The sequence below is a fragment of the Odontesthes bonariensis genome, chromosome 19 (assembly GCF_027942865.1).
Source record: "Odontesthes bonariensis isolate fOdoBon6 chromosome 19, fOdoBon6.hap1, whole genome shotgun sequence".
In the NCBI taxonomy this organism is placed as follows: domain Eukaryota; kingdom Metazoa; phylum Chordata; class Actinopteri; order Atheriniformes; family Atherinopsidae; genus Odontesthes; species Odontesthes bonariensis.
Genome location: NC_134524.1, coordinates 31,900,859 through 31,925,299, shown reverse-complemented (window position 1 = coordinate 31,925,299; position 24,441 = coordinate 31,900,859). Strand labels below are relative to the sequence as shown.

Genomic DNA, 24,441 nt, shown 5'->3' with positions numbered 1-24,441 from the left:
CTGCCCATATACATCATCCATTGGGTATGATTTCAACATCAGATTATTAAACAATGATGCAGTGAAATAACTTGAAAATCACCACAGAGGTAGCTGGGGACATGTAGAACAAGAATCTGGTGGAGTCGGCAGAGAACATTTTGATTTGGTTCTAAAGGAAGTTTTCAAATCTGACTATGCAGAAATGAGTTTGATTCTGAATATGCTTCAATAATTTTGTTCTATCATTTTGTTTTAATCATTAAAAACAATGTAGTAAAAAAACAACCAAGTAATGACAGGTATTCCAACAAATGAAAAATCAACTTCGATATAGATTTCTGAGTTTACGGGGTGCACTTGAATGCACCATAAATCCGCTCACACGCTTTACCGTACAACGCGATGTAAACGGGCACTAGATTTTCAAGTGTAGCTAGCGCGACCGTGCCTCTCCGAAGCGCAGATGGCGTGACCGCAGTAAGTTTCACATCTTTCTGACACACTTTGACGAAATTCCAGACAGGAGAGGTCATGTTGTCGAGATGCACTGTAGAGGTTTTGCCTGTTCGGTTCTGTACACACGTCCCGTACCACATTAGAAAGTGGTCGCTAGTAATTTACGTCACGTGATCGGTTTTTTGATCGGCATATTTTTCCGATCGCCGATCAGGCTATTTTTGGGCATTATCGGCCGATCATGATCGGCAGCCGATCGATCGGAGAATCACTAGCAAAAACAGTGCATTTTGTTTGTACCTCCACAGCATCTCAACTTTTTAAAAATTGGCGTAGTTGAAAAGAGAAAAGTTTCTGCCTTATAGTGTCCACTGAACAATAATAATAACAACAATAATAACTGTTGGGCTTAACTGTGCACATCTTCTCTTTCTGTATTTAATCTCAAATATTTGACATTTTGACGTTTGCACTTTCACTGAGCTGAGTTTAAGCTGTGTTAGTTTTATTGTACAGTATGAACACTATGAATACATATTCGGAAAAAAAACTCCAATAACAAAGCAACTTATGAACTTCAATCAGGTCCACAACATTAAGGAAATCAGCTAAAGTGTCGATCTCTTAGCTCTGTGACAGTGATGACAAAGCATCTGATTCAGCGTTCCCTGAGCAAAGCAAACTCCTACTTACGGCTGTCATAGCAGATGTTGCCAAGAGCGCGGCCGGTCTGCAGTAAAACCTCCTGATCGGTGGAGCTTAACAGCTGAATTAGAGGAGGGATGAGGCCGGCATCCACACAGGGACTCCGCATAAACTCTGGAGAGAAGTAAAGACATTGAATAACAGGTCAGCATGTGCTATAGCTTTGTTCAAATAAATAAAGCGAGTTAAGATGAACTCAAGAGTCATATTTTGCTTTAATGTTTAGTCTGAGATTCAAAACCTAAAGATATTCAGTTATATATCATCACCAATAAAATGGAGAAAAGGTGGACTGTTAAATTTTGTTTACCGTCCTCTCTGTTCATTATCTGTCCTACTTATTTTTCCATCATTTTGCTGAAAATACAACCAATCACCTCCTCCATGTTATCAAGTTTTCAACCTCTCCTTTCTTTTTTTTATCTGCAAATCAAAATGATCCCATTGTGATGTGCTGATGCTTAGGTTTTGCAACTAAATCTATGATGTTAATGTCAGCAAGTATTATTAACATAGGAAATTACAGCTGCAGAAATACACTGCTTCAAAGTGAATATCCTCAAGTGAGTGGAACTGCAGACCTGGGTGACAGACAGAAAATATTTTGCCGGCCTTTCATTTGGTTTTGATGAAGGAGTAGCCTTCTGATGTGCTCAAACTCCAGAAACGGACGCTTACTCTTCCCATAGCAAGTGCCACAACTGAAAGATTATTTCCTTGTTTAAGACAAGTGAAAACAGACGCTTGCTTAAAGACCGACACATTTGTGACTATTCCTCTGAAGTCTGTTTTAAAGAAGGAGTTAAGGAGTGGAGAAGAAGGTGGACTTCAAAGCTTTTCTCCTCCATTGATACACTGGCTTAATTCAGCCAAATTAATTTATTTTCTTTCACATATTTGGTTAACCTGGGAGTAGAACTGCTGACCCGAACTGAGGATATTGTCGAACGGTGGAAAGAGCACTTTGAGGATCTTCTCAATCTGGCTGGCATGTCCTCCATTGAGGAGGCAGAATGTGAGGACTTGGGGGAAGACTTGTCTATCACCTTGGCGGAAGTCGTCAAGGTTGTCAAACAGCTTCCCGGCAGCAAAGCACCGAGAGTGTATGAGATTCGCCCTGAGATGCTAAAGGCTCTGGACATAGTGGGGCTGTCTTAGCTGACATGCCTCTTCAATGTCGCATGGAGGTCTGGATCAAGACCTACAGAATGGCAGACCGGGGTGGTGGTTCCCATTTTTCCTCTGGTCGCGGAATAGTGGACCAGATCTTTATCCTTGCAGAGTTACTGAGGGGACGATGGGAGTTTGACCATCCAGTCTACATGCGTTTTGCAGACTTGGAAAAGGCTTATAACCCTGTTCCCAGAGGGATTCTGTGGGGGGGTGCTGAGGGAGTATGGGGTACCTTAGCCGCTCTCACGAGCTATCCGGTCCCTGTATAACCAAAGCAAGAGCTGTGTCCGCATCCTTGGCCCTAAGTTGAACTTGTTTACGGTGCATATTGGACTCTGCCAGGGCTGCCCCTTGTCACTGATCCTGTTTGTGAGTTTCATGGACAGGATCTCAAGGCGCAGTTGAGGACAGGAGGGTGTCTGGTCTGGGAACCTCAGGATGGCACCTCTGCTTTTTGGGGATGATGTGGTTCTGTTGGATTCTTCAAGCCGAGACCTTCAGTGCGCTCTGAAGTGGTTCATAGCTGAGTGTGACGCAACCAGGACGAGGGTCAGCTCTTCCAAATCCGATGCCATCATTCTGAAATGGAGAAAAGGCGGAATGCTCTCTTCGGGTTGGGGACGAGTCCCTGTCTGAGGTGGAGGAGCTTAAGTATTTGGGTATCTTGTTCACGAGTGATGGCAGATTGGAGCGAGAGACTGACAGACGGATTGGGGCTTCGTCAGCTGTAATGAGGGTTCCAGTCTGCTCCAGTCTGTCGTGGTGAAGAAGTAGCTAAGCCAGAAGGGGAAGCTTTCGATTTACTGGTCCATCTTTGTTCCAACCCTCACCTATGGTCACGACATCTGGATAGTGACCGAAAGAACGAGATTGCGGATGCAAGCGTATTAAAGTGGCTGGGCTCAGCCTTAGAGATAGGGTGAGGAGCTCAGCCATCCGAAGGGAACTCAAGAGTAGAGCCGCAGTAGGCACATCCTACTGGGAGGAGGCCTGGGCAGACCCAGGACTCGCTGGAGGGATTATATGTCCCTTCAGGACTGGGAAAGCCTCGGGATCCCCCATGAAGAGCTGGAGAGTGTCGCTGGGGAGAGGAATGTCTGCCCGACCTCGGATAACCGGATGAAAATGTATGAACGGATGGATGGATATATTTTTGTTAAAGCACTAGGTTCAATTGTCTGTTTTTTGGTTATTATGTCATCTATTGTTTGAATTTTCATTTTGGTTATTTTGGGTTTTTAATTAAAAAAAACTGTATCTTAGGTGTTGAGGTCAGATGATACTGTCGAGTCTGTGGCCAGAGTTGAGCAAGTATTACTTTGAACATCGCACGTGGTCCTGTTGTCATCTGACTGATCTTCTGCTTATTTTGATCTTGGTGTGGAGTGCTTTTATAAGAACTATATGAGTATGCGTACACATATTTTGGGTAGTCCACTGTTACACAGTCTGCAGTCACAATAGCCACTAAATTCCAGATCACGGTCAGCTTAAACAATTCCTGTCAGCTATCTGCAAGTCATGTCATATTAGAGATGGGCCTTGTAATGTCAGCCTTTTTAATGACTTGAAAACAACTCGTTTGGATTAAAATCGTATTTAATAATATACTTAATAGAACTGACCTGGAACTTTAATTTAAACTTTTATTTAACTGCTATTTAATCCAACTCGTTTACCTTCGCTTAAAAGGTTGTGAATTGGTACTATATATGAAAAAAAAACTGAATAAAACTGAATAGAAAGACTCTTTCTATTCACATCACCAAAAATAGAAAACAAAAATTATCAAGCATAAGAAATGATAATTGAGACTTTTAAACAACAATTAAAAATGGCATCAAATAGACAGAAAACTGCCAGTGACTTCTGATACACATCCATTTTTCTATTAAATGTTGTAATATTTCTTTAAATAATCAAGTCCAACTGTAAAAAAGAAAACAGAGGAATATGTCGGCAGCACGGCAGTCACTTGGCTGACTGCAGACACCTCCGGAAGCAGTGACAGATAAATGCCAGCGGGTCGTTGCCAGGCTTGGCAAACTAATGGCGAGTGATCATTAGCTGCAGTCTTGGGAGCTAAGAACCCATTCATTAACAAAACCTTTTCTTGCCTCAAGTTCTTTTCCCACCTGCTTTGTTCTGCTTTAAAAGCTTTTATTGTGCACAAACATGATGTAAAAACTGAAGCCCTAACCAACACTGCAGTTCTAAAAGGTTTGTGTGCTTACACAATAACACAGACAGGAACTGACAGTTTGACTCTGAAACACCAAGCAGTTTTTCTAAAACTAGCCCTGCTCTAAAATGACCTGTTATTATGAATAAGTTATTGTTTGATTCTATGAATGATCTCATTATGAATATCTAACCAGGTTCCTCCATTTCTCTGCAAATAATCAGAAAAATGAATTGGATAAGAGCGACAAGAAAAATGAATGACAAATGGAGTAACAGAAAGTGGGGATGTTGGTGGGTGCATGAGCTTAGAAAGTGTACCTCACCATTTTTGGCCACCTCAGCAATGATGTTGGCTAATTTAGGGGTGCAGGAAGACTGAGGATTTAGTAGGTTGGGGAACATGGGAAGAATGCCCATCTCCTGGATCTTCATGCTGGCCTCGGTGTCTGGAGGAAAAAAGAGCCGAAGTTAATAATGTTAATACAAAGATGTTCTAACCCCCTCTGTGCCAGGTCCTTGGCCATGTCACTTTCAAACTTAGGGTTACTGATGGGGAAACATCACAATAATGGACATTAAATGAGATGCATATATCTCACTTTGTAACATTAATACCACTTTGCATTTCTGTGCAGTCTGCATTCAGTCCAACATTTTTTGTTCGTTATCACTATACATCAATAATACTATAAGATCTTACAAAATCTGAACAGCCTTAAAGTCAATCTTGATGCACAGACTCCATGTGGACACAGAGTGGCAAATTCCAATATCTCCTCTGCACCGCTGCAACTTTTTGAATGTTGCTTTACAGAAAATGCTCATCAGACTGGTTTCCACTAACTGCAAAGAGCTATGTTAACAGTTGCCATTGTAAGCTACTTTACACATGGGTGTAAAACAGAGCGTAACAGTTTCTAAATGGAAACAAGAAAGACAAAAAAAGCCTTTTTCTTTTTGTTTCAGCTAAGTATGAGGGAATTCTTCTTTCATGTCGGCTAGAATTGGACCTGTTCATGTGATCAGACATGTGGGAAACACATTTGCTTTGTCAAAAATGCAACAAAAGCCATTTAACAGAAAGGTAAAAACCACCTTATACCATTGTAGGAACTTTTCGGTGAAAGTTTTTTGAATTTCCAACAAGTTTTTCGGAAGTTCAACAAAAACAAAAAAGTTGACAACGAATACTTTATTAATACCTCTTGAAGTGTTAATGATATTATGAGCTTGAACTAGCTGATTAGCATGCTACCGTCAGAAACTATTTGTGCATCCCAATACAGAGACATCTGCTGTGACATTTAATTTCTTGTCATTTTGAGCTTGCATTACGTAGCTTTAAGGTGATAGTGGTAGATGATATGGTGCTGAAAAGATGCAGAGTTTTGTGTTAAAATCACAAAGCAGCAAATGAAAAAAAAGAATTCAGTGAACCCATTGTTTCTCTTTGTTGATGAAAACAAAGTGTGGTCATACATTGATTTGAGATACAACTAATTGTTAACAAGTGAATTGTAATTCAACTGAAAGTGAGGACAGCAAAGCATTAAATCTCCATTTGTAAAAATTTTCTGGGAAGAATGACGAAAAACAGGCAAACAACATGGCGAACATGAAGAAATCCATGAGTAGGTTGGCGAGCCAGGTGGGTAGGCACCTTTGTTAGAAGTTCATTTAGATTAACATCCATCCATCCATCCATCCATCCATCCATTTTCTATACCCGCTTAATCCAATTTTAGGGTCGTGGGGGGGCTGGAGCCTATCCCAGCAGTCATTGGGCAAGAGGCAGAGTACACCATGGACTATGGGTGGGCAAAAATATCGATATACCAATATATCGTGATACTTTGTCTTCTGATTGAATATCGATATTTTTCTAATAATAAATCATGTTTCAGACGGGTTGTAAATCCAGTACGACTTAAGCACCTCCGCTCCTCACTGCAAGGCACTCTTCTTCTTCTCTTTTTCCCCCGGAGGTTGCAGTGAGGAAGTGGAGCAGGAAAAAAAGTGCCAAAGTCCTCCCACCTACTTCAACTCGAGCCCGGAGGATCGCAGAGGCGATGGTGCATTTCCTTTGTAAGATTTGCGCCCATACAACGTTGTGGAGAACGTCGGCTTTAGGTGGATGATTCATAATTTGGAGCCTCGCTATGTGATGCCCCAACTTAAATACACGGTTAACGTAGCTGTGCCACAAATGTACGACGAGTGAAGGAGATCGTAAAAACAGCTCTTAGCTCTGCTCCGAGAGCCGCACTGTCCTCTGACGGTTGGACATCACGGTTAACACAGGTGTTGCAGACGAGGGCCGTGTACGTGAGCCACACTGGCAGCAACAGTGGAGGAATGGGGCCTTCAAGATAAAGATCCAGCTGTGGCCACGGAGAACGTGGCGAACATGACCCTCGTCAGCAGGGTTGGCTGGGATGCTGCATTTTGGAAGCTTCGCCCACATCCTCGATTTGGCTTCCCAGCGTGCACTGAAGTTCCCAGCAGTCGCACGCTTGTTGGGACGAGTGAGGCGCATAGGAAAAGCAAAAATTGCTCCACCTGGAGAAACAAACTAAAGACCAACACTGATGGAACGGTGCTCACAACATGGTACCAGCGCTTTCTCGAGCAACAACCGGCCATTGCCCTGCCCTGCTGTCAGGTGAGGTAAGAAAGTGTGAGAAAGACGTGTGTGCCCTCACTGAGGCCGATATCACAAGACAGCTATGAAGCCATTTTAAGATGTACAATGCCTTTTACGTTTTTCAGTGAACTATGTAGAATATCGCAAAATTTGGATATCGCAATATCATATCGTATCGTGGCTCAACTATCGTGATGCATATCGTATCGTCAGGTCCTTGGCAACACCCACCACTACCCCGGACAGGTCGTCAGTCCATCACAGGGCCACACAGAGACAAACAACCATGCACACTACCTCCTAGGGATCATTTAGAATCACCAGTTAACCTGACATGCATGTTTTTGGATGATGGGAGGAAGCTGGAAGAGAACATGCAAACTGCACACAGAAAGGCCCCAGCTGGGATTCGAACCTGGAACCCTCTCGCTGTGAAATCATGGTGCTAATTTAAGATTAACATGTTAGGTTAAATGAACTATTATGGTGAACCATGTATGTTATCCAGCCAGCTATTAATCAACACCAATATCAGCTAAACATGCAACAGCAAAAGCGCAGGAAGCTGGGAGAGAATGGCTCAGTGCTCAGTTGTCTGGCAAACAATGTCTCACACATTGGAGCACAATCCAGATCTCATCTAACGACTGCTCTATTCATATTTGAGTCATCCTGAAAATATACTCGTGCTGGTTCTGGATCCAGCGTAGGCAGATTTTTTTTTAAAGACAAAGAGATGAGTGTTTCTACTGCACACCAAGTGGAAATCTATACTTTGTACTCACTGTTGCTGGCGAGCGCCTTGAGCAGGCAGTCCAGACAGCTCTCCATGCTGCCAGTGGTGCTGTCTGCAGAGGCCAGCTTCAGCTTCTCCAGGGCTTCACTCAGGTTGTCTAAAAATAGTTCATCACATCAGACGTGTCAGTTCTCAGCATCTTCAACCACACGACAGAAGGAAGTTATGCTATCTGAATGACTTTTTCCCCTGACGTGTAGTTGTGATGACTCGTTATGTCTTCAGTAAAAATCCATTCAAAACCAGCGCAAAGAAATATTCAAGTGCAATGTATGTTTGTCATCTTCTAGTTTAATACAAGAGCATATGTGACATCTTAAAATTCTCCATTAAAGAATTTGCATTGCTTTGGTGTTCGCCCTTCTCGCCAGTCTGATGACTGTTTATTTGCACTGGTAGAGATGGAGAACACACTATTTAACCATCTTGAGACACTGAGGATGTACATATAAAAACCCTTAAACACAGTAATCAAAACAGTCAATAACATCATTAAGAACCCGCTGAACATTTTTCTACGAGGGACAGACTCTGACCACACCCCCAAAGCTCCAAATCTGGGTAAATCTTCTGCTATAAAAAGGAATTCCAAAAAGTTATCCACCTCACTGTGCAGGGACACTTTGTATCAAAACTGTCTTGTAATAAAAAAAAATATCGCCGAGGTTGCATCCACACTTTGGTGTCTTTTAAATGGTCGTCACTTCTGTCGTGTGTTATCTGAGTCGTAGTTTATTTTGTGAAATTAGGTCCAATGAAGACCAGCATATTCTGCCAAAGGTAAAGGTAACCAGAACCAAGTAAGAAAAAAAACAGCCAATCAGAACCAAGTAGGAGCGGGACCCATGCAACGATGAGCGATGTAAATTAACAAGAGTCATTACGAAACTTTAACATTTACTTTTAAGTCGATAAATAAAGATATGTCCATGTTTTTATACAAAACAAGAAGAATTTGGAGATCAAATGCTTCTTGAGTTACATTCAGACTTGAAGCTTCACATTCTGATCTGACCTCAACAAAACCGTATTATCTCAATCTGGGTATTTTGGCCGATAAACCGAAGGATTAGCCAGTGAATGTTTTGCTCATCTACCTGTTAATTTGGTCATGACACAATTTCAGACACTGAATGACCACCTAATATTATCCATTATCCTAAATCTACCCAATTTAATTCCTCCCTGAAGTAACTCGCTTCTTTAAGTATGCTATTTTACTCACAGTTGTTCCTGTTTTCAAGTAAAAGGGAACTGCAGTAAAGAAGTGTCAAACAAGGTCTGAGGAAATTAAAAACAGTGTCACCATTTCATAGGCTGCATTTCAATCGCAGGAACCTTTTCTTTGTAGTAGAATTGACCAAATAGAGGGGGTTGATCATTTCACAGGACAACGCACACACCGTGAGCTGCGGTGGTGGAGAATGCTCAAAAAGCCAGGGACTGAAGCAATCAAATCTAAAGCCAATTCCAATTTCTCCCCTTGGCCCTACCCCTCCATATTAATGGTTATGTACCCCTTTTCTTTTGGGATGATGGGGTTTTGGTCATAACCCATCAACTGGGGCTTTGGAAGCCTTTTGAATGACTCAATGACCACTATTCCTGGATCCCAAATGGGGCACCTTATCCATGCAAAACAGAGCGGAGGACTGGGGTAGGGCCTTAATCTCCAACCGTTTCTGTATAACAGAAATGTCCAACATTCACAGATTTTTTGTGAACACAGCTGAAGTGCACTTCAAACTGTCTGTGTGCACTGATGTAAACAGCTCCAAAGGTCAAAATGCACAGAAAGTTCACCCACTTATATCTAAAAAGATTATTGGTTCAAGTTCAGAAATAATCATTTAAAGGGGAACTCCGGGGCATTTGAAGCGCGTTTCCATTGCTAGAGGTTGTCAAATACTGATAGTAGGACACAGACAGGTGCAAATCTGCGCTCCCTGTGTGGAGATCGCGCTGTTCGCACAGCGTGTCATGCGAGGCTAATACGTGGTGGCTAAGGGGCAACTGCTAACCCTTCCACGTAAAACAACAACTTGCACACAGCAGAAACGTCACACCACTTTATAAACCATCCGACAATAAAGTCACAAGCCTTACCATCAAAACCATATGCATGGTTCTCACATTACTGGCATGGGGACGTTACAAAACAACTTTATAAACAGCATGTAACTCACCGGCTGGTTGTAGGCTCGCGCATGTGAAAGCCCAAAAGAGTCGATGGACGATAATCCCATATACAAAACAATTATTTTCTCTAGAAAAACTGCGTTCAAGTATTTAAAACATTACAACAATACATGCCCAGTAATATTGTTGTAATGTTTTAAATACTTGAACGCAGTTTTTCTAGAGAATATAATTGTTTTGTATATGGGATTATCGTCCATCGACTCTTTTGGGCTTTCACATGCGCGAGCCTACAACCAGCCGGTGAGTTACATGCTGTTTATAAAGTTGTTTTGTAACGTCCCCATGCCAGTAATGTGAGAACCATGCATATGGTTTTGATGGTAAGGCTTGTGACTTTATTGTCGGATGGTTTATAAAGTGGTGTGACGTTTCTGCTGTGTGCAAGTTGTTGTTTTACGTGGAAGGGTTAGCAGTTGCCCCTTAGCCACCACGTATTAGCCTTGCATGACAGGCTGAGCGAACAGCGCTATCTCCACACAGGGAGCGCAGATTTGCACCTGTCTGTGTCCTACTATCAGTATTTGACAACCTCTAGCAATGGAAACGCGCTTCAAATGCCCCGGAGTTCCCCTTTAAGAAGAAAAAAAAAACAAAACACAGAATTTGTTCAAGTTTTTTATCTGCAAAATCTGCTTCCAGTTCCTTCCTATAGTTAAACTATGGGGACCTACAGTCCCACTAACACACAGCACCACGTAGAGGTGGTCTCCAACTGCGCCAGTCAACCCAGGTTTGACTGAGCAGTGACTGTGTTCACATAAAAGGCTGTGTGTTGGAACCAGATGATCGGGCACAAACATGGGTGGGTCAATAAATATATGGAATTTAAAATGTAAAAAACAACAACAACACAGCTGCTGCAGCTAAAGCCAGGAGGAGGAACTGGCCAAAAAAACGTTGCCTGTTTGAATGTGGAAATGAATGGACTCATCAATGCTATTAACCAATCATCCTTCCTCAGTTGGCAGGACCTCGAAAAGGCAATCCACGCTTTTATCAGCTCCAGACTGGATTACTGCAACGCTCTCCATGTTGGCCTCAGTTAGACCTCTCTCTCACGTCTTCAACTTGTGCAGAACGCTGCTGCCCGATTTTTAACAAACACTTCTAGGCGCGAACACATTACTCCTGTGCTATCGTCTCTCAATTGGCTTCCGGTCCGATTCAGAATCGATTTTAAACTCCTGTTGTATGTTTTTAACGCTACTAATGGCTTGGCACCTTCTTATCTGTCGGACATTTTAACTTTTCGCAACTGCGGTAGAGCCCTGCGCTCTTCGGGTCAGCTTCTTTTAGAGGTCTCAAGGTCGAGATCTAAACAGTGGGGTGATCGTTCCTTTGCCATTGCTGCTCCTAGACTGTGGAACAAACTGCCCCCTGACTTCCGCACCATCACTGATCTCGGCCTTTTTAAATGGAAGCTTAAGACCCACCTTTTTAGACTGGCGTTCGAACTCTGATTAGGGCCACTATGCAACCATTCTATCCGCTCTTTTTTAATTATCTTAATTTTATACAAATTTTATTAAATTAATTTTATTGCACTTGAGGAAGGCTTTTAATGCCCTGCAGCACTTTTAGCACTTTTACCATTTCTGAGGCCCCATCCACACGTAGCCGGGTATCTGCTAAAACGAATATATTTTTCTACGTTTGGACCTGTCATCCACATGAAAACGCATAAAAACGCATCGTAAACGAATGTTTTTAAAAACTCCGGGCAAAGTGAAGATTTTTGAAAACTCCATTTATGCAGCTGCGTGTAGACAGAGATAACCGGAGATTTGCGTTTTCGAACGTCACAATATGCGCCAAAACAACAACAAATCTGCTTTAAAGTCTAAAGTGCGACCTTTGTTTACTGAAGAAGCATGGATGCCTTGAGAACTGTGGTGGTTATTATTGTGCAGGCGCTGTTTACAGCCTTGATTTTACACGTCCAAGTCGTACTCCTCACTCCTGTCGCTGTCGGAATTATTACGTCCTCATATCGAGGGGCAGTCATGTGATCACCTGTCAATGTGCTCAAAAAAGTTGCGTGCACACTTTATTATTTAGCTGACGAGGGCCGCAAAACAGCAAATGCATTTGGGTTGTCAAGACAGATGAAAACGCAGATGTCCGGTTATGTGTGGAAGGTGTTTTGTTCGAAAACGAGGTAATGTGGATACAAATTATTTTATAAACGGAGGGGGGAAAAAATTCGGTTTTAAAAATACCCGGCTACGTGTGTACATAGCCTCAATCGTGTTTTATGTATTGTTGTTTTTATCCTGTTGTAGAGCACTTTGAGTACCAGTTGGCTATTGTAAAGGGCTATATAAATAAAGTTTGATTGATTGATTGATTGAATCATCAAGTGTGAAATCAATCATAATGTGTGTAAGGCTATTTCTGCACTTTTTTTCAGTATAACCGTGGTGTTGTTTAAAAGTTTAGGGAGCAAGTAAAAAATAGATGAAACCAGTAGGTAAGTGTCGCTGGGGATCCTCAGGGTCAACAAGGCTTTAGTTTTAATCAGTCTTTTTTTTTTTTTTTTTTTTTGTAAGATAAGCATTTCCTTCCACTGAGAATCTACACATCTCATTCATCTTAAATTAAAATGAGCTCTTCTACTATGCAGTGTTCCCATGCTTCCTGGTGCTCCTTTCCTCTTTTCTTTACTCTATTCTGAGCACTACTTGTCATCAATCTGCTGCCATGTGGCCAATAGATGCTGAATCTATAAATGGTTTCATTTGAATCGTGTGCAACAACTAAGCTGAAGAGGTGCAGAAAAATTGCGTAAGGTTTGCAGACAGTGTTGCAGTGACCTGGTTAGTGCACTACCACATCCCTGCATCCCTGGATGGGATCAGATCTTCAAAATATCTCATAGACCATGCTATGCAAATTGATCTAGATAGTAGTGATGATATAGTGATGATATTTAATGAATTTACAACCCATATTTCAAGTTAATTTGCACACAATTCTATGCAACAGTAAACTGTAACAGTGTAAGTGTGTGCTGAAACAATCAGAAGCAGTATGTGTTCATCATCAACAAACAGCAGAAACACTAATATCACAGGGAGAAGTGCAGCATGAACTGCATCAGAAAGTGGGCTGCTTAATCCTCTTGCATAACAGCTGTGGAGATGGAGGAGTGCCATCTTCACCATCAGCAGCAGCACACTGCCATTTCAGGGGGGTGTACACTCATTTCACAGCTGGGACCTGCATGCCAGCCCCAGCTGCATCACCCAGGAGCAGCGCGATGGCTGAGGCCACATACAACATGGAAAAGAGGAGGAAAAGTGGAGAGGGCGGACAGACAGTGGATGGAGAGGCAGAGGAGCTACCCCACCCGAGAACTGCCCACGCGCACGCACGCGCGTGAATAACACGAATCTGGTTATAGCCACCTTTTTTTTTTAAACAGTATTAAAACGGAAATCGATAAAGGAAACAGAATTAAGTGAGACTGATATGTGACACAACGTCAGCCATCAAACACACGCTGCGTCTCGCAGGCGTCTTCCAATAACCATTTCAAGCTTTAACTAAAAAGGTGAAGACCACTTCGGTTTGCCAACTCAGCTCAGAGTGGGTTGGTTAGTTGGGCTGTCTACTCACCCATCTCAGCAGGATGTTGCTCCAGAAAATAAACCGGGGTATCAAGAGTGTCTCCGTAAAGCCAGTCGCACTAGCCAGAGGCCCCACTCTTCGTCTCGTACACTGGTGAAGTTAGCGGGTTGAGGTTAGCTAGCTAGCTAAGCAGTTTAGTAGCGACAGCAGCCACCGGTCCCGACGGAGAGTCCCGCTCAGATAGATGCTGCTCTGCAGCGGCCTGTACACCGGGGACTACCAGGTTAACGCATCAGACTTCCTCTCATGGCCACATCAATAGTGAAAAGCCGCGGACTGGCGATTCCCTGAAAGGCTGGGCTCACTCTAACATATCAGAGAGAAGTCAGAAGACGGGATGAAAGGGAGAACTTCCGGCCACAACCTTCAAAATAAAGCATTTGTAAAACATGTAGGAAACCTGTCAGCAGGTGGCAGTGGAACCTCGGAAATGTCTGAAAATGCCAGGCGATATAACATCTCTTTAAATGAAGCAAGACTGTTTTTCAGGGGTTTGTCCTGTTTGTCTTTATATCGCCCTGGACTGCCGACCTGTCCAGGGTCATTGGTAGTTGTAGTTTCCTAATCCCACTCCAGCAGTCAGGGGCGAGGCTAGGGTATTTTTAGTGTTGCCAAGGCACCACCGTGAGATAGCTCGGCACCCCCTGGCTCAGCACATTTTTAAAATATTATATTATGCAAAAACACATTTTTTTTGCTCAAGGATGCATTATTTTAGTGACCATTTTATTTATTTTCTAGCATTTGTTTTTGTTTTAACTCTTTACTCCCAAAATAAATGTTGAGTTATCTTCAATATTTGTCTCAGGCTCTCTGTTATCCCTGTCAAGCCACAGTCTTTTGAAATGAAGAGGTCAAAATTGAATGTTGTAGGGGAAAACACTACTCAAAGCAAAACTAATACGGCTCCAAAATTTATAAATGTACTAGTTCGCCTCAATTAGTGAGAAATAATGTGCCTCTGTGAGCACTGGGGGCTGGGCACCCCTAAAGACCAGATCCTAAAATCGCCCCTGCTAGCAGTTATACATTTCCAAAGAAAAGTTGTCTGCTTTGCTCCACTTTCAAAAAAGAAAAGAAAAACTGTCGTAGCTTGACGGAAATTTGACACATTTTTGCATACTTTATCATTTGTAGAAAGCCAGTGTACTCAGGAGACATCAAATAAGCCACAGTATGACTGAAAGGAGTAAAAAGTGGGTGTTCGTTTGAAATGATACCTTGGACAATGTACTACTTCCTCACTGTTGCTCTAGACTAAAACTAGTCATAGACTAGTTTACACTATTGGTTCTGTTAGTTTTTTATTTTAGCTAAAGATTGTGCAAATTTGAATAATTTGATGACGAAGTTAAATTACACAGGGATGCGTTCACCTCTGAACACTCTGTATTGTTATGTATGACAATACATTATCAGCTCTTATTTAACTGATATGTGATCAACATATTATGGCCTACTTCTATGTAAGCACAACATCTGTATATTTAATTTTATTTATTTATTTAATTACAGCTTAGTTATAAGCTGTATCTTACACTCTGAAATTAATATTGAAGCAGAGATTTGTAACTTCAATTAAAGTAACTTCTTTGTTGAAACTGTGTCTATGGGAGTGATAGATCAGAATCAGAATTTCACAATCAGAATCGCTTTTATTGCCAGGTATGTGGACACACACGAGGAATTTGACTCCGGTTACACCTCGCTCTCTTAGTGCAACAAATACAAAAAAATAGACATAGAACAAGACTAAAGTAGAAACAAAAGTAGAATAAAAGGTAGAATAAAAAACTATGTATATGTAAGAAAAAATAAAGATAAAATAGGTCAAAATATATATGAGATAGACAATCTGTGAAAAGACTTTCTTTGTCTCTACTGCACAGTGCCGTAGCCACGGGTGTGCCAGGGTGTGCCGGTGCCACCCAAAGAGGCCGCTGGTACACCCAAAAAATTGCTGTCAGATGATGCGTTGCGACACCTGCACCTGGCAACCTGGTGAAGCGTTATTTCTGATAAAATAATAAATGCGTTCAATCGCCAAGCCATGCTCTCTTGCCCTTTAAATTGAGAGCTGCACAGGTAAGCAGCAATATGGTTGTGTCCTTTACTCTGCTGCTGAGCCCAATGGTTGTGTTCACATGGTTAAATAGCTTTGTTGATCATGCGTAATGTGGCTACCTTATCATGAGCGTGTTATGTTTTACTATGTTCCTCTCAATGGGCACACAATGTCTGTGTTGTGTTTTTGCGGTGTTGGTTTTTTTGAGAACACAAAGTGTGCTTTTTGTATTACTTTGTTATTGATTGATTTGAGAGCACGTCACTTGTGAATGTTCAGACCTGCTGTGAACTACTGATGACCATTACTGATGAGAACGCACACAACGTGTGGATATGTTTTGTGTTAGTAATGTTGTATTTGCGAGATACATTCTTTTGAATGTTTGTGGAGGTGTAACACCGTGTTGAAAATAAATTTGGCACACCCAGTATATGCTGGTGCACACCCAATGTCTACGCCAGTGCTACTGCAAATAATAAGAATTCATTAGGCCAGAATAAAAACAACTGGCCTGTGTCAGGAAGACTTACAGTACAGCAGCTGTGGCTGATTGTGCAAGGATGACACCCTGCTAGATTTTGGAGGCAAAGCTGATGCGGAAGCTGAGAGGAATGGGGATCTATCTGCAAGTTATGTTCAGATTTTCATGCTTTACACTTTCCTCTCATGGTTATCAAGTCCTGCTTTAGGTCATAAAAATGTTTGATTCTCTGAGACACATTCGGAAATTTGCAGTAACTTCTAATTGAACTACAGAACAAAACAATCGAAACATGCTTATGATTTCTTGTGACCTGAAGTTCTTTTGCCTACCGATGTTGAACACACTTATTGTAAGTCGCTTTGGTTAAAAGCGTCTGCAAAATGACCGTAATGTAATGTAATGTAATGTGCTTTTACTGTATTACAGTATTGTGCTGGTTGCCTGAAAGAGCACTCTGTGAAGTAAAATATTTACCGAAGTTTGGGTAGTAAGATAAAAAGATCAAATCTGAATAGTAAACTCAATTCTAAACCAACAATTTAAACTTTTCTGTGGAAACTGAAAACAGCAACAAGCCCTCCAACTCATACGACAACATGGTCGTTTGTACATGCCCTCGAATACGCCCTTTGGGAGCGTTTCAGTCTCGAAAACAGTCATACCTACAATACTGTTATCCCAAGATCACAAGTTAATTGTTATTTGGAGATAATGAAACTCATAATTTATCTCTACATCTTCAGCAAAATGTTTCATCTTTTTTTTAGATGAGATATCTGTATTCATTGTCACATAGAAATTAAGTTTTGGAGGCAAAGATGTAAACTATATTTTTATTTTTTACTCAAACTATCTGTTACTTTTTGATAACTATCATCAGCCAACTATTCAGTCATATTTTGAACTAAATTTGATGTAATTGATTAAGGAAAAACTGTTTTAGCTATTCATGTTTAGCAATCCAAAAAAAAAATAATCTCAAGACTGTATCAGAAATATTTGCTTTCAATTGAAAGAACATGTTCCTGTTTAGCCCACATTCTCTTGTACAGTATCCTCTTGAGTTTTTGGACTAGCATAGCATTCAGTGTAGCACCACAATAACATACGAATGAGTGAAGAGTGAAGGAAATGAAATGTGTCTTTGGAGTAGCTGAGTTGTTAACTTCTTTGTGCATGCACCAAGCAGTAAGTGCAGTTTACTTTATGCATACATTGCTCCCATAACAATGCTTCAAATGTGTCCACAGCTACTGTACACATCAATTTTAGTTCAAATGTATGTGAAACTTTACTTAACCTAAAATGACTTCTTTTTGTACACCATTTTCCCCTTCAGTACAGTACAACCTTGGAGAAATAGCCTTACAGTTGCTCATTTATTCAAAATTTCAAGCAAATTAGACAATTTTGTGCGGTTTTTTTTTCACTCATTGATAATGTAACATTTCAACTGTTTTGTTTCAATGTCCACGGCAACATCCTCATTTTCTTTCGAAGTTTGTCGAGCCACAGGAATCTGTTAACAAAGCTAGAAGTTGTCTGGATAATGGATCATCTTAGCAGCAATATTTTAATGCCAAATGGGACTTTATAAGTTCCTGTTTATTATGCTGCTGCATCAAACTGCACCCACTCATTAAAAAGGTAGAAACGTTAGAGCAAACTTGAATGGGGGAAGGGTGGCGGACGGAGAAAGCAAAGCGGCTCGCACGCGGCGGCGCGCGCGCTCTGCGCTCTCCCTCCTCCCACCCGGCAGAGCGCTGCCTCCTTGGCTGTAGCAACGCGGCTGCTTCTCCATCCTCCTCCTCTCCCCCTTCTGCTAGTGGCATCTAGTCCGCAGGAGTCTTTTGTGTCTTCACTGGGGCAATTGTTGTTTCTGTTTATTTTTTATTTTGGATAAAAAAAACAATTCTACAAAACGCACCACTATGGAAATGTTAGGCAACAAGGAGCGACGACGGGTGAATTGTAAAGGCTTGCTGAGGAAGAATTGGCTTCTGATAGCCACGGTTGTTTCGGTGCTGCTCGGTATGTGGAAGCTCCTTAATATCAGTTTATGCATGTGAAGAAAAATACATACATTCATGCTATTTTTTAAAATTTCATCATTAGAAAAAATATGATTTTATTTTTATTAATCTTCCCTGCTGTGTTATTTTTGTTATCTAATTTTTCTCCCCACCATTCTTGTTCTTTTCTGTGAGGGTTAGAAAAAATAATTGGTCTGTTTTGCATCAGCTGGCTGGGCTGAACAGCAACACTGTATGTGATTCATGTCGAGCAGAACGTGGGGTGTATTGTATGATTTCATGTCCCAGCAGTGAGCATTGGATAGGAGACACAGCCTCTGTCCTGTGTCTGGATGTGTCTCAGTCAAACGTGATCAGACTAAGGTGACGGCTGATGGTGCTGAGTGTGTGTGTGTGTGTGTGTGTGTGTGTGTGTGTGTGTGTGTGTGTGTGTGTGAGGAGTCCCAGTACTGAGGTAGCACAGCACAGTGCTTCCAGTGTGTACACACAGGTGCATGAAAGACTGAGATGCTACATGCTTTTTCATGTTTTGGCAGGGCATGTGAATTGCTCGGATGGATGAATCGAGTGTTGATATTTCCTTCTTCTTTCTACAATTCAACAATTTTAGAAATATGCTTGTCTTTGATTTTTAAAAAAAAATTTTTTAAAGGTACTGAAGATGAGAAGAGTGATGTCACATCTGTGTTCAGGGCAGAGCTGGAGTCAGGTTATGGTTAGCCTATATTAGCACCTATAAGACCTTTTTAATACCAAAATCCCCCCACCAGCACCATTAAAAGCCCACAAAAAGACAGTTACATAACTGTATGAGTCAGGCATATCCATGTTCATGTATGAGAGATTATCCGAATAAAAAAAAAAAAAAATCTGTATGCATCTGTTGCGCCAAAGGCTGACTTACTGACCACACAAAGAAAAAACAACCACTGGACCTTCAAATTACAGGTTTAATAATCAATAGGTTTTGTTATCTTAATTATCTTAATTATCTGCAGTTTGTTGCTTTTAACCACTGCATCATGTGGCTGTGTTTTAAAGGAGTGGTAGTAGGGCCCAAACTTCTCATTTATTTCCAAACCGCTTCTTTGTTTTACCTCTATTTGAGAGGCTAATCTGAGTTTTTGAGTTCAATTGACAGTATGCTGAATTTGTCTGCATCTTACTGCAACTTCTAAACTGATTCATGGATGTTTATTCACAACAGAGATCAGAGACAGTGGTATACAAGAAAACAGTTGCTCATATTTAAACTAAAAACTTAGTTTTAGGACTGAGAAAAGGAGAGTGATTTATCATGGGGACTGCAGCTTAGATACTTTACGTACTCCTTTTAAGTGAATGTTTAACTATTTTTTTTTACTGAGGCAAAGTCACTGAATGACTGAATGTAATCACTACATTACTTGACCTTCAGTTGTGTTTAGTCATCTTTGGGCCCCTAAAAATGAAATAATCTCAGTTTTAGCGGAATCTCTACAGCCAATTTGCTGTAGAGATTCAGCTGGTTCTGTGTCTTTGGAAAATACATTTCCTCTTATTTTGCATTAGTTTTAAAAGTAGAGTTTTCTAAAATTCTCATTATAGTCCATATCAGTGGTTTTATAATAGGGAAGTTCCCAGTGATACTGTGTTAATGTTTTTTTTTTTTTTATGTCCTGCAGGTGTAGGGCAGAGGTTAGGGGCTGCAGCAATAAAGTCTGTCATATTTGTGCTAAAAAGCACATTCAAGGTTAAAAAAAACCTTGATTGCCTCATATTCAATCAGCTTCTCTCTCATTGTATTTGAATGGTATTTATTATTAAATCCCAGATAGGCACACATTGCAAACACTGTTTTTGCTTCTACTTGATCTTTTGTAGCATTTTGAAGGAGTCAGGAGCACAACCTTAAATGCACATGTCTGTCACATGGTCATTTGGACAACAAACTTTTTACAGGTCACTGTTGTTGTGAAATAGTCTCCACTTAAGTTTTGTGGCTATCAAAAACATTTACATTGAACTGAGAGGAAATTGTAAGCTGAATTTGTATGTAGGGCTGTTACATTATAAAACATCAGGGTGAGTTGTTAAGCGACCATAACTGTACAGTAATTGAGGCCGTTAAGTTAACAAGGATAAAGCATGACTGGTGCAAAGCGTTCAGAATGAGACTGGTTATATTTCAGACCTGCAGACAGGTGCTGCAATCTAAGACTTTATCTACATGAGAGAAAAGTACATTTATAAAATATTTCCTCTCTGTATAATGATGATGTTTTTGGTGTTCAACCTTAATTGTGTCATGATCATGCCTGGCTCTGGTGTTGTTTTGAGATCTGAGCCTTAGGCTGGGGCTGAGAAGGCTCCTGTGTCCACACGTGTGCCTCATTCTACTTCATGAGGAGTCTTTCTTAAGGACCAGAGGGGGCAGCCAATCTTTGCTAGATTGTCAGTGTCCTTCACGTGGTAATAAGGTCTCTCTCGTGACAAACCCTGCTAGATGCTAGCTTGGCTAACCGGCTCAACATCCCTTTGGAGCCTTTAATCACCCCCATCTCTGTATTTGCTTAGAATGGATGAGCCCCTACCACCATCACTAAACCCAGGCTCTACCTCTGGTAGTTTCAGGCAACCACAATGAATCAATTGAGTTTTAGATCCTTCCTGTTCCTAATACCCCATTCATCTTAGGCTACTCCTGGCTGGAGTTGCCCACATCATCATCATTAATCCCCACATCATGGTCAGATAGGAGAGTGGAGAGCTGGAGTCTCTTCTGTTTTTCACACCATCTCAAGTCAGCCATCCCATCTACTGGTTCAAGCCCCCTTGATAGTCCCCCAGATCTTTCCTCTGTTCCTAGCAAATATCATGACCTCAAAAAGGGCTTCAGTAAAGACAAGGCTCTCTCCCCTCCACTTCATGAGCCTTCGTCAATGATGATCTCAGACAGTTCCTGAGCTTATTGTCTTTGTCTATCTTGACGATATCCTGATCTTTTTCAGCTCTCTAGAGCAACATAAACTCCACATCAGACAAGTGCTTCAGAGGCTGCTGGAGAACGAACTGTACGTTAAGGCAGAGAAATGTGACTTCCACATCCCACTCTCATCTGTTCAAATTCCTTTCTGCTGGTCCACACAAGCTTAGACTGAGTATTTTTTGGCCTGTACTACTCTCTCAGAAATCCTTTCTGACCGGGGCCCCAGTTCATTTCCCAGGTATGGTAGACCTTCTGCCCAGCCCTAGGTGCCAGGGTATGTTTGAGTTCCGGATATCATCCCCAAACCAATGGACAAACTGAGAGGCTCAATTAGGAGTTGGAAGCCGCCCTCCGTTGTGTCACCGCAGATAACCACTCCTCCTGGAGTACAGTAAACAACTTCCCTGGATTGAATATGCACACAATTCACTCACTTCCTCTGCCACTGGACTCATCTTTTGAGGTCTCTATGGGCTACCAGCTGCCCTTATTTCCCTCCATTGAGGAGGATTTGGAAGTTCCCTCTGTCCATTACCTCCTACAAAGATCCCACTGGATCTGGATCCAAACAGGAAGGCTCTCCAACGCACTGCCGAGAGAAATTGCCATCTTGCCCCGGCCCCACAGTACACACCAGGCCAAAAAGTCTGTCTCTCTTCCAAGGACATTCCTCTTAAATCTGTATCTAAGAAACTAACTCCCCGGTACATTGGTCCCTACTAAATGGATTCAGATATCAGCCTCTCTGCCGTTAGACTCAAACTCCCTACCTCCATGAAGATTAACTCTACATTTCATGTTTCTCAATTAAAACCAGTCTCTTCCAGCCCATTGTGCCCTTCGGCCGATTCCCCCTCCACCCAACTGGGTCGTAGATGATCATCTGGCCTTCACCGTCAACTGCCTGAAACCCAACCCCCCCAAAGACTCAGTTCCTCCACACCACAGCCAGTGCCTTCCCCCAAGAAGGAAACTTCTGACCTGACATGTAAGGAGAAACTAATTTACTTATCTCAGAAGACACACCTGGAATTCTTCAGGGATATAACCAAGCTTGGATCAACCCACCTCTCTTCTTTCTCAGAGGTTCAGACCACATACCTTGATCACTTCCGTGACCCCCGGCTCGACCATCACTTACAAAAGAAACCACTTTTGCTCACTAACTATTTATGGTGTTCTTCTTTAGAGTCCACCTTGCATGGGCTCTCATGAGCTGTGACAAGTTTGAGTTTATTCAAAACAACAGTGACCTGGAAAAGATTTGTGTCCTGTTTGTTTGAGGTTTTATATTTGAACCCGTTACCACTATTATCTCTCATTGTTGGAGTTGTAGGACTGTGCTTACAGTTTCATTGGAGAGAGAACAATATTAAAGAATCAATCATATAATGTTTCACGCCAAAGTTAACGTTTTTAAACATTGAACATTAAATGTTTTTCCAGTAGTAGTGAGTTAACCCTCAGTGATCTGAACGCTACCACGAAAACATAACTGGAGTTCCGTTCAGTATTTTCCGTTACCTCAGAGATAAGTCTACAAGCTACTATAAAATAAAGAGATGATATGACTATCTAATGCTACAACCATGTCTGATAAGCATGACTTGCTGAGGTCATTAGGCTAGTTTATAATTTTTAGGTTGGACGTCATGAAATTACTGAAAGTGGGCTGACAACTGTCTTGCACATAGTTGTCAGACTATGTGCACTAGTCAGACTAGTTGTAAACATGCATTTCTGTAAAGAAAATGAAAATTGTGCCCACTTTTGCAGCCCTGAATGCAGCAGATTCAGGAAATTCTACCATATGCACTGTGTTCCTATTAATGCCCCTTGGAATTACAGTCAAGCCAAAGTGACTACTACTGAGCCATATAGTGCAGAATTGAATGCAAATTAAACTCTTTCTCATTGCAATCAAATGATTATAAAATATTATCGTTTTTTTTTACCTGTGTAAACAGAGCTATAGAAAACAATGCAGAAAAGAATTGCAATATTGGATGGCTCCATGCCATCCTTGGAGATTATTGTTTGAGAAAAAAGACAATCTGCGGTTTACTCTTAATTAAAACTATTTTAAGTACAGTGTCAAACATTTGTGCACAAAACCACTTTTTGTTTATTCAAAACTAAACCAACTTTTCAATATACAAAAATATTGATAAATTGATAAATAATAATAGGTCAATCTTTGCTGGGCTTCTTTGTGAGGCAGCTAATGTTCAGCACCCCCTTTAAGTCCTGCGTTATGATGATTTCTGGGAAGCAGTACTCCACAAGGGCAACAGGGGAATCATGCAGGACGGAGGGGGTTAGTAAGGCTTGGTTGTTCCTGCAGTCTACAACCATTTACAATGTCATCACTGCATAAAGCTCAACTTTGTTCTCACTATACCAGGTCACCTATTGAACATTCTCCAACCTAAAGGAGGACTCATCTCCATCTGAGATAATCCCAGTGAGCATGGTGCAATTGGAAAACTTCAGAAGATTAAACAAAAACAAAAATAACTAGGTTAGCATGGACAACAGGCCTGAACAGCTCTTGTTGTGGTGAAATTCTCCACAAAGTGGAGATGGCAGTCTGCCTAATCTGAAAAGTAGGTGAGTTAGTGAGTTATGAGCCAGTTCTACAGCATACAGAGCCTTTACATAACTGTTTTGTGTCTTTTCTAGACTTTTTTTTTTCAGAGGCACAGGCATCAGCAAAACCAAAGCCCACAGGCCAATGTTCTGATCATAGTTTGCATGATTAGTTTTTTTTTTATTAATTTCTTTCTTTTTCTTGTTTTTTTCAATGGAGAGATTAAAGAAAGAGGGGGAGTGAGGAGAGAGCTTGAAAGAGATTGACACCAATGGCCAAAAACCAGGAACTCATTTAATTTGACTTTCTTTTGACATTTCAGGGGTCAGTCTGGGCATTGTGGTCAGAGAGTATGCATTCCTCTCCCATCTGCACAAACAGTATTTTGGCTTCCCAGGAGAGATCCTGATGCGAATGCTGAAGCTGGTCATCCTCCCACTAATCATTTCAAGCATGGTAACAGGTAAGGTGAAGAATAGACACGGCAGAGCAACCGCAAAGAAGAAGCACACACTCAATCAAATAA

At 41.4% G+C, this 24,441-nt stretch overlaps 2 protein-coding genes across 3 annotated transcripts in view; one reads left to right on the top strand and one right to left on the bottom strand.

Annotated features, from left to right (window-relative positions):
* Positions 1–14,115, bottom strand: part of rap1gds1 (RAP1, GTP-GDP dissociation stimulator 1) — a 40,560-nt gene extending 26,445 nt beyond the window's left edge. For both annotated transcript variants that reach the window (XM_075450836.1, XM_075450837.1), the window contains exons 1-4: positions 13,761–14,115; positions 7,930–8,037; positions 4,824–4,946; positions 1,132–1,257 (exon numbers count right to left, since the gene is read on the bottom strand). In XM_075450836.1, coding sequence (XP_075306951.1) covers positions 1,132–1,257; positions 4,824–4,946; positions 7,930–8,037; positions 13,761–13,764 — 361 coding nt within the window. In that variant the 5' untranslated portion in view covers positions 13,765–14,115. The remainder of the gene's footprint in view (positions 1–1,131; positions 1,258–4,823; positions 4,947–7,929; positions 8,038–13,760) is intronic.
* A 4,027-nt stretch (positions 14,116–18,142) lies between these two features.
* slc1a1 (solute carrier family 1 member 1) overlaps positions 18,143–24,441 on the top strand; it is a 28,233-nt gene continuing 21,934 nt past the window's right edge. The window contains exons 1-2 of the mRNA XM_075451041.1: positions 18,143–18,355; positions 24,238–24,378. Coding sequence (XP_075307156.1) covers positions 18,256–18,355; positions 24,238–24,378 — 241 coding nt within the window. The 5' untranslated portion in view covers positions 18,143–18,255. The remainder of the gene's footprint in view (positions 18,356–24,237; positions 24,379–24,441) is intronic.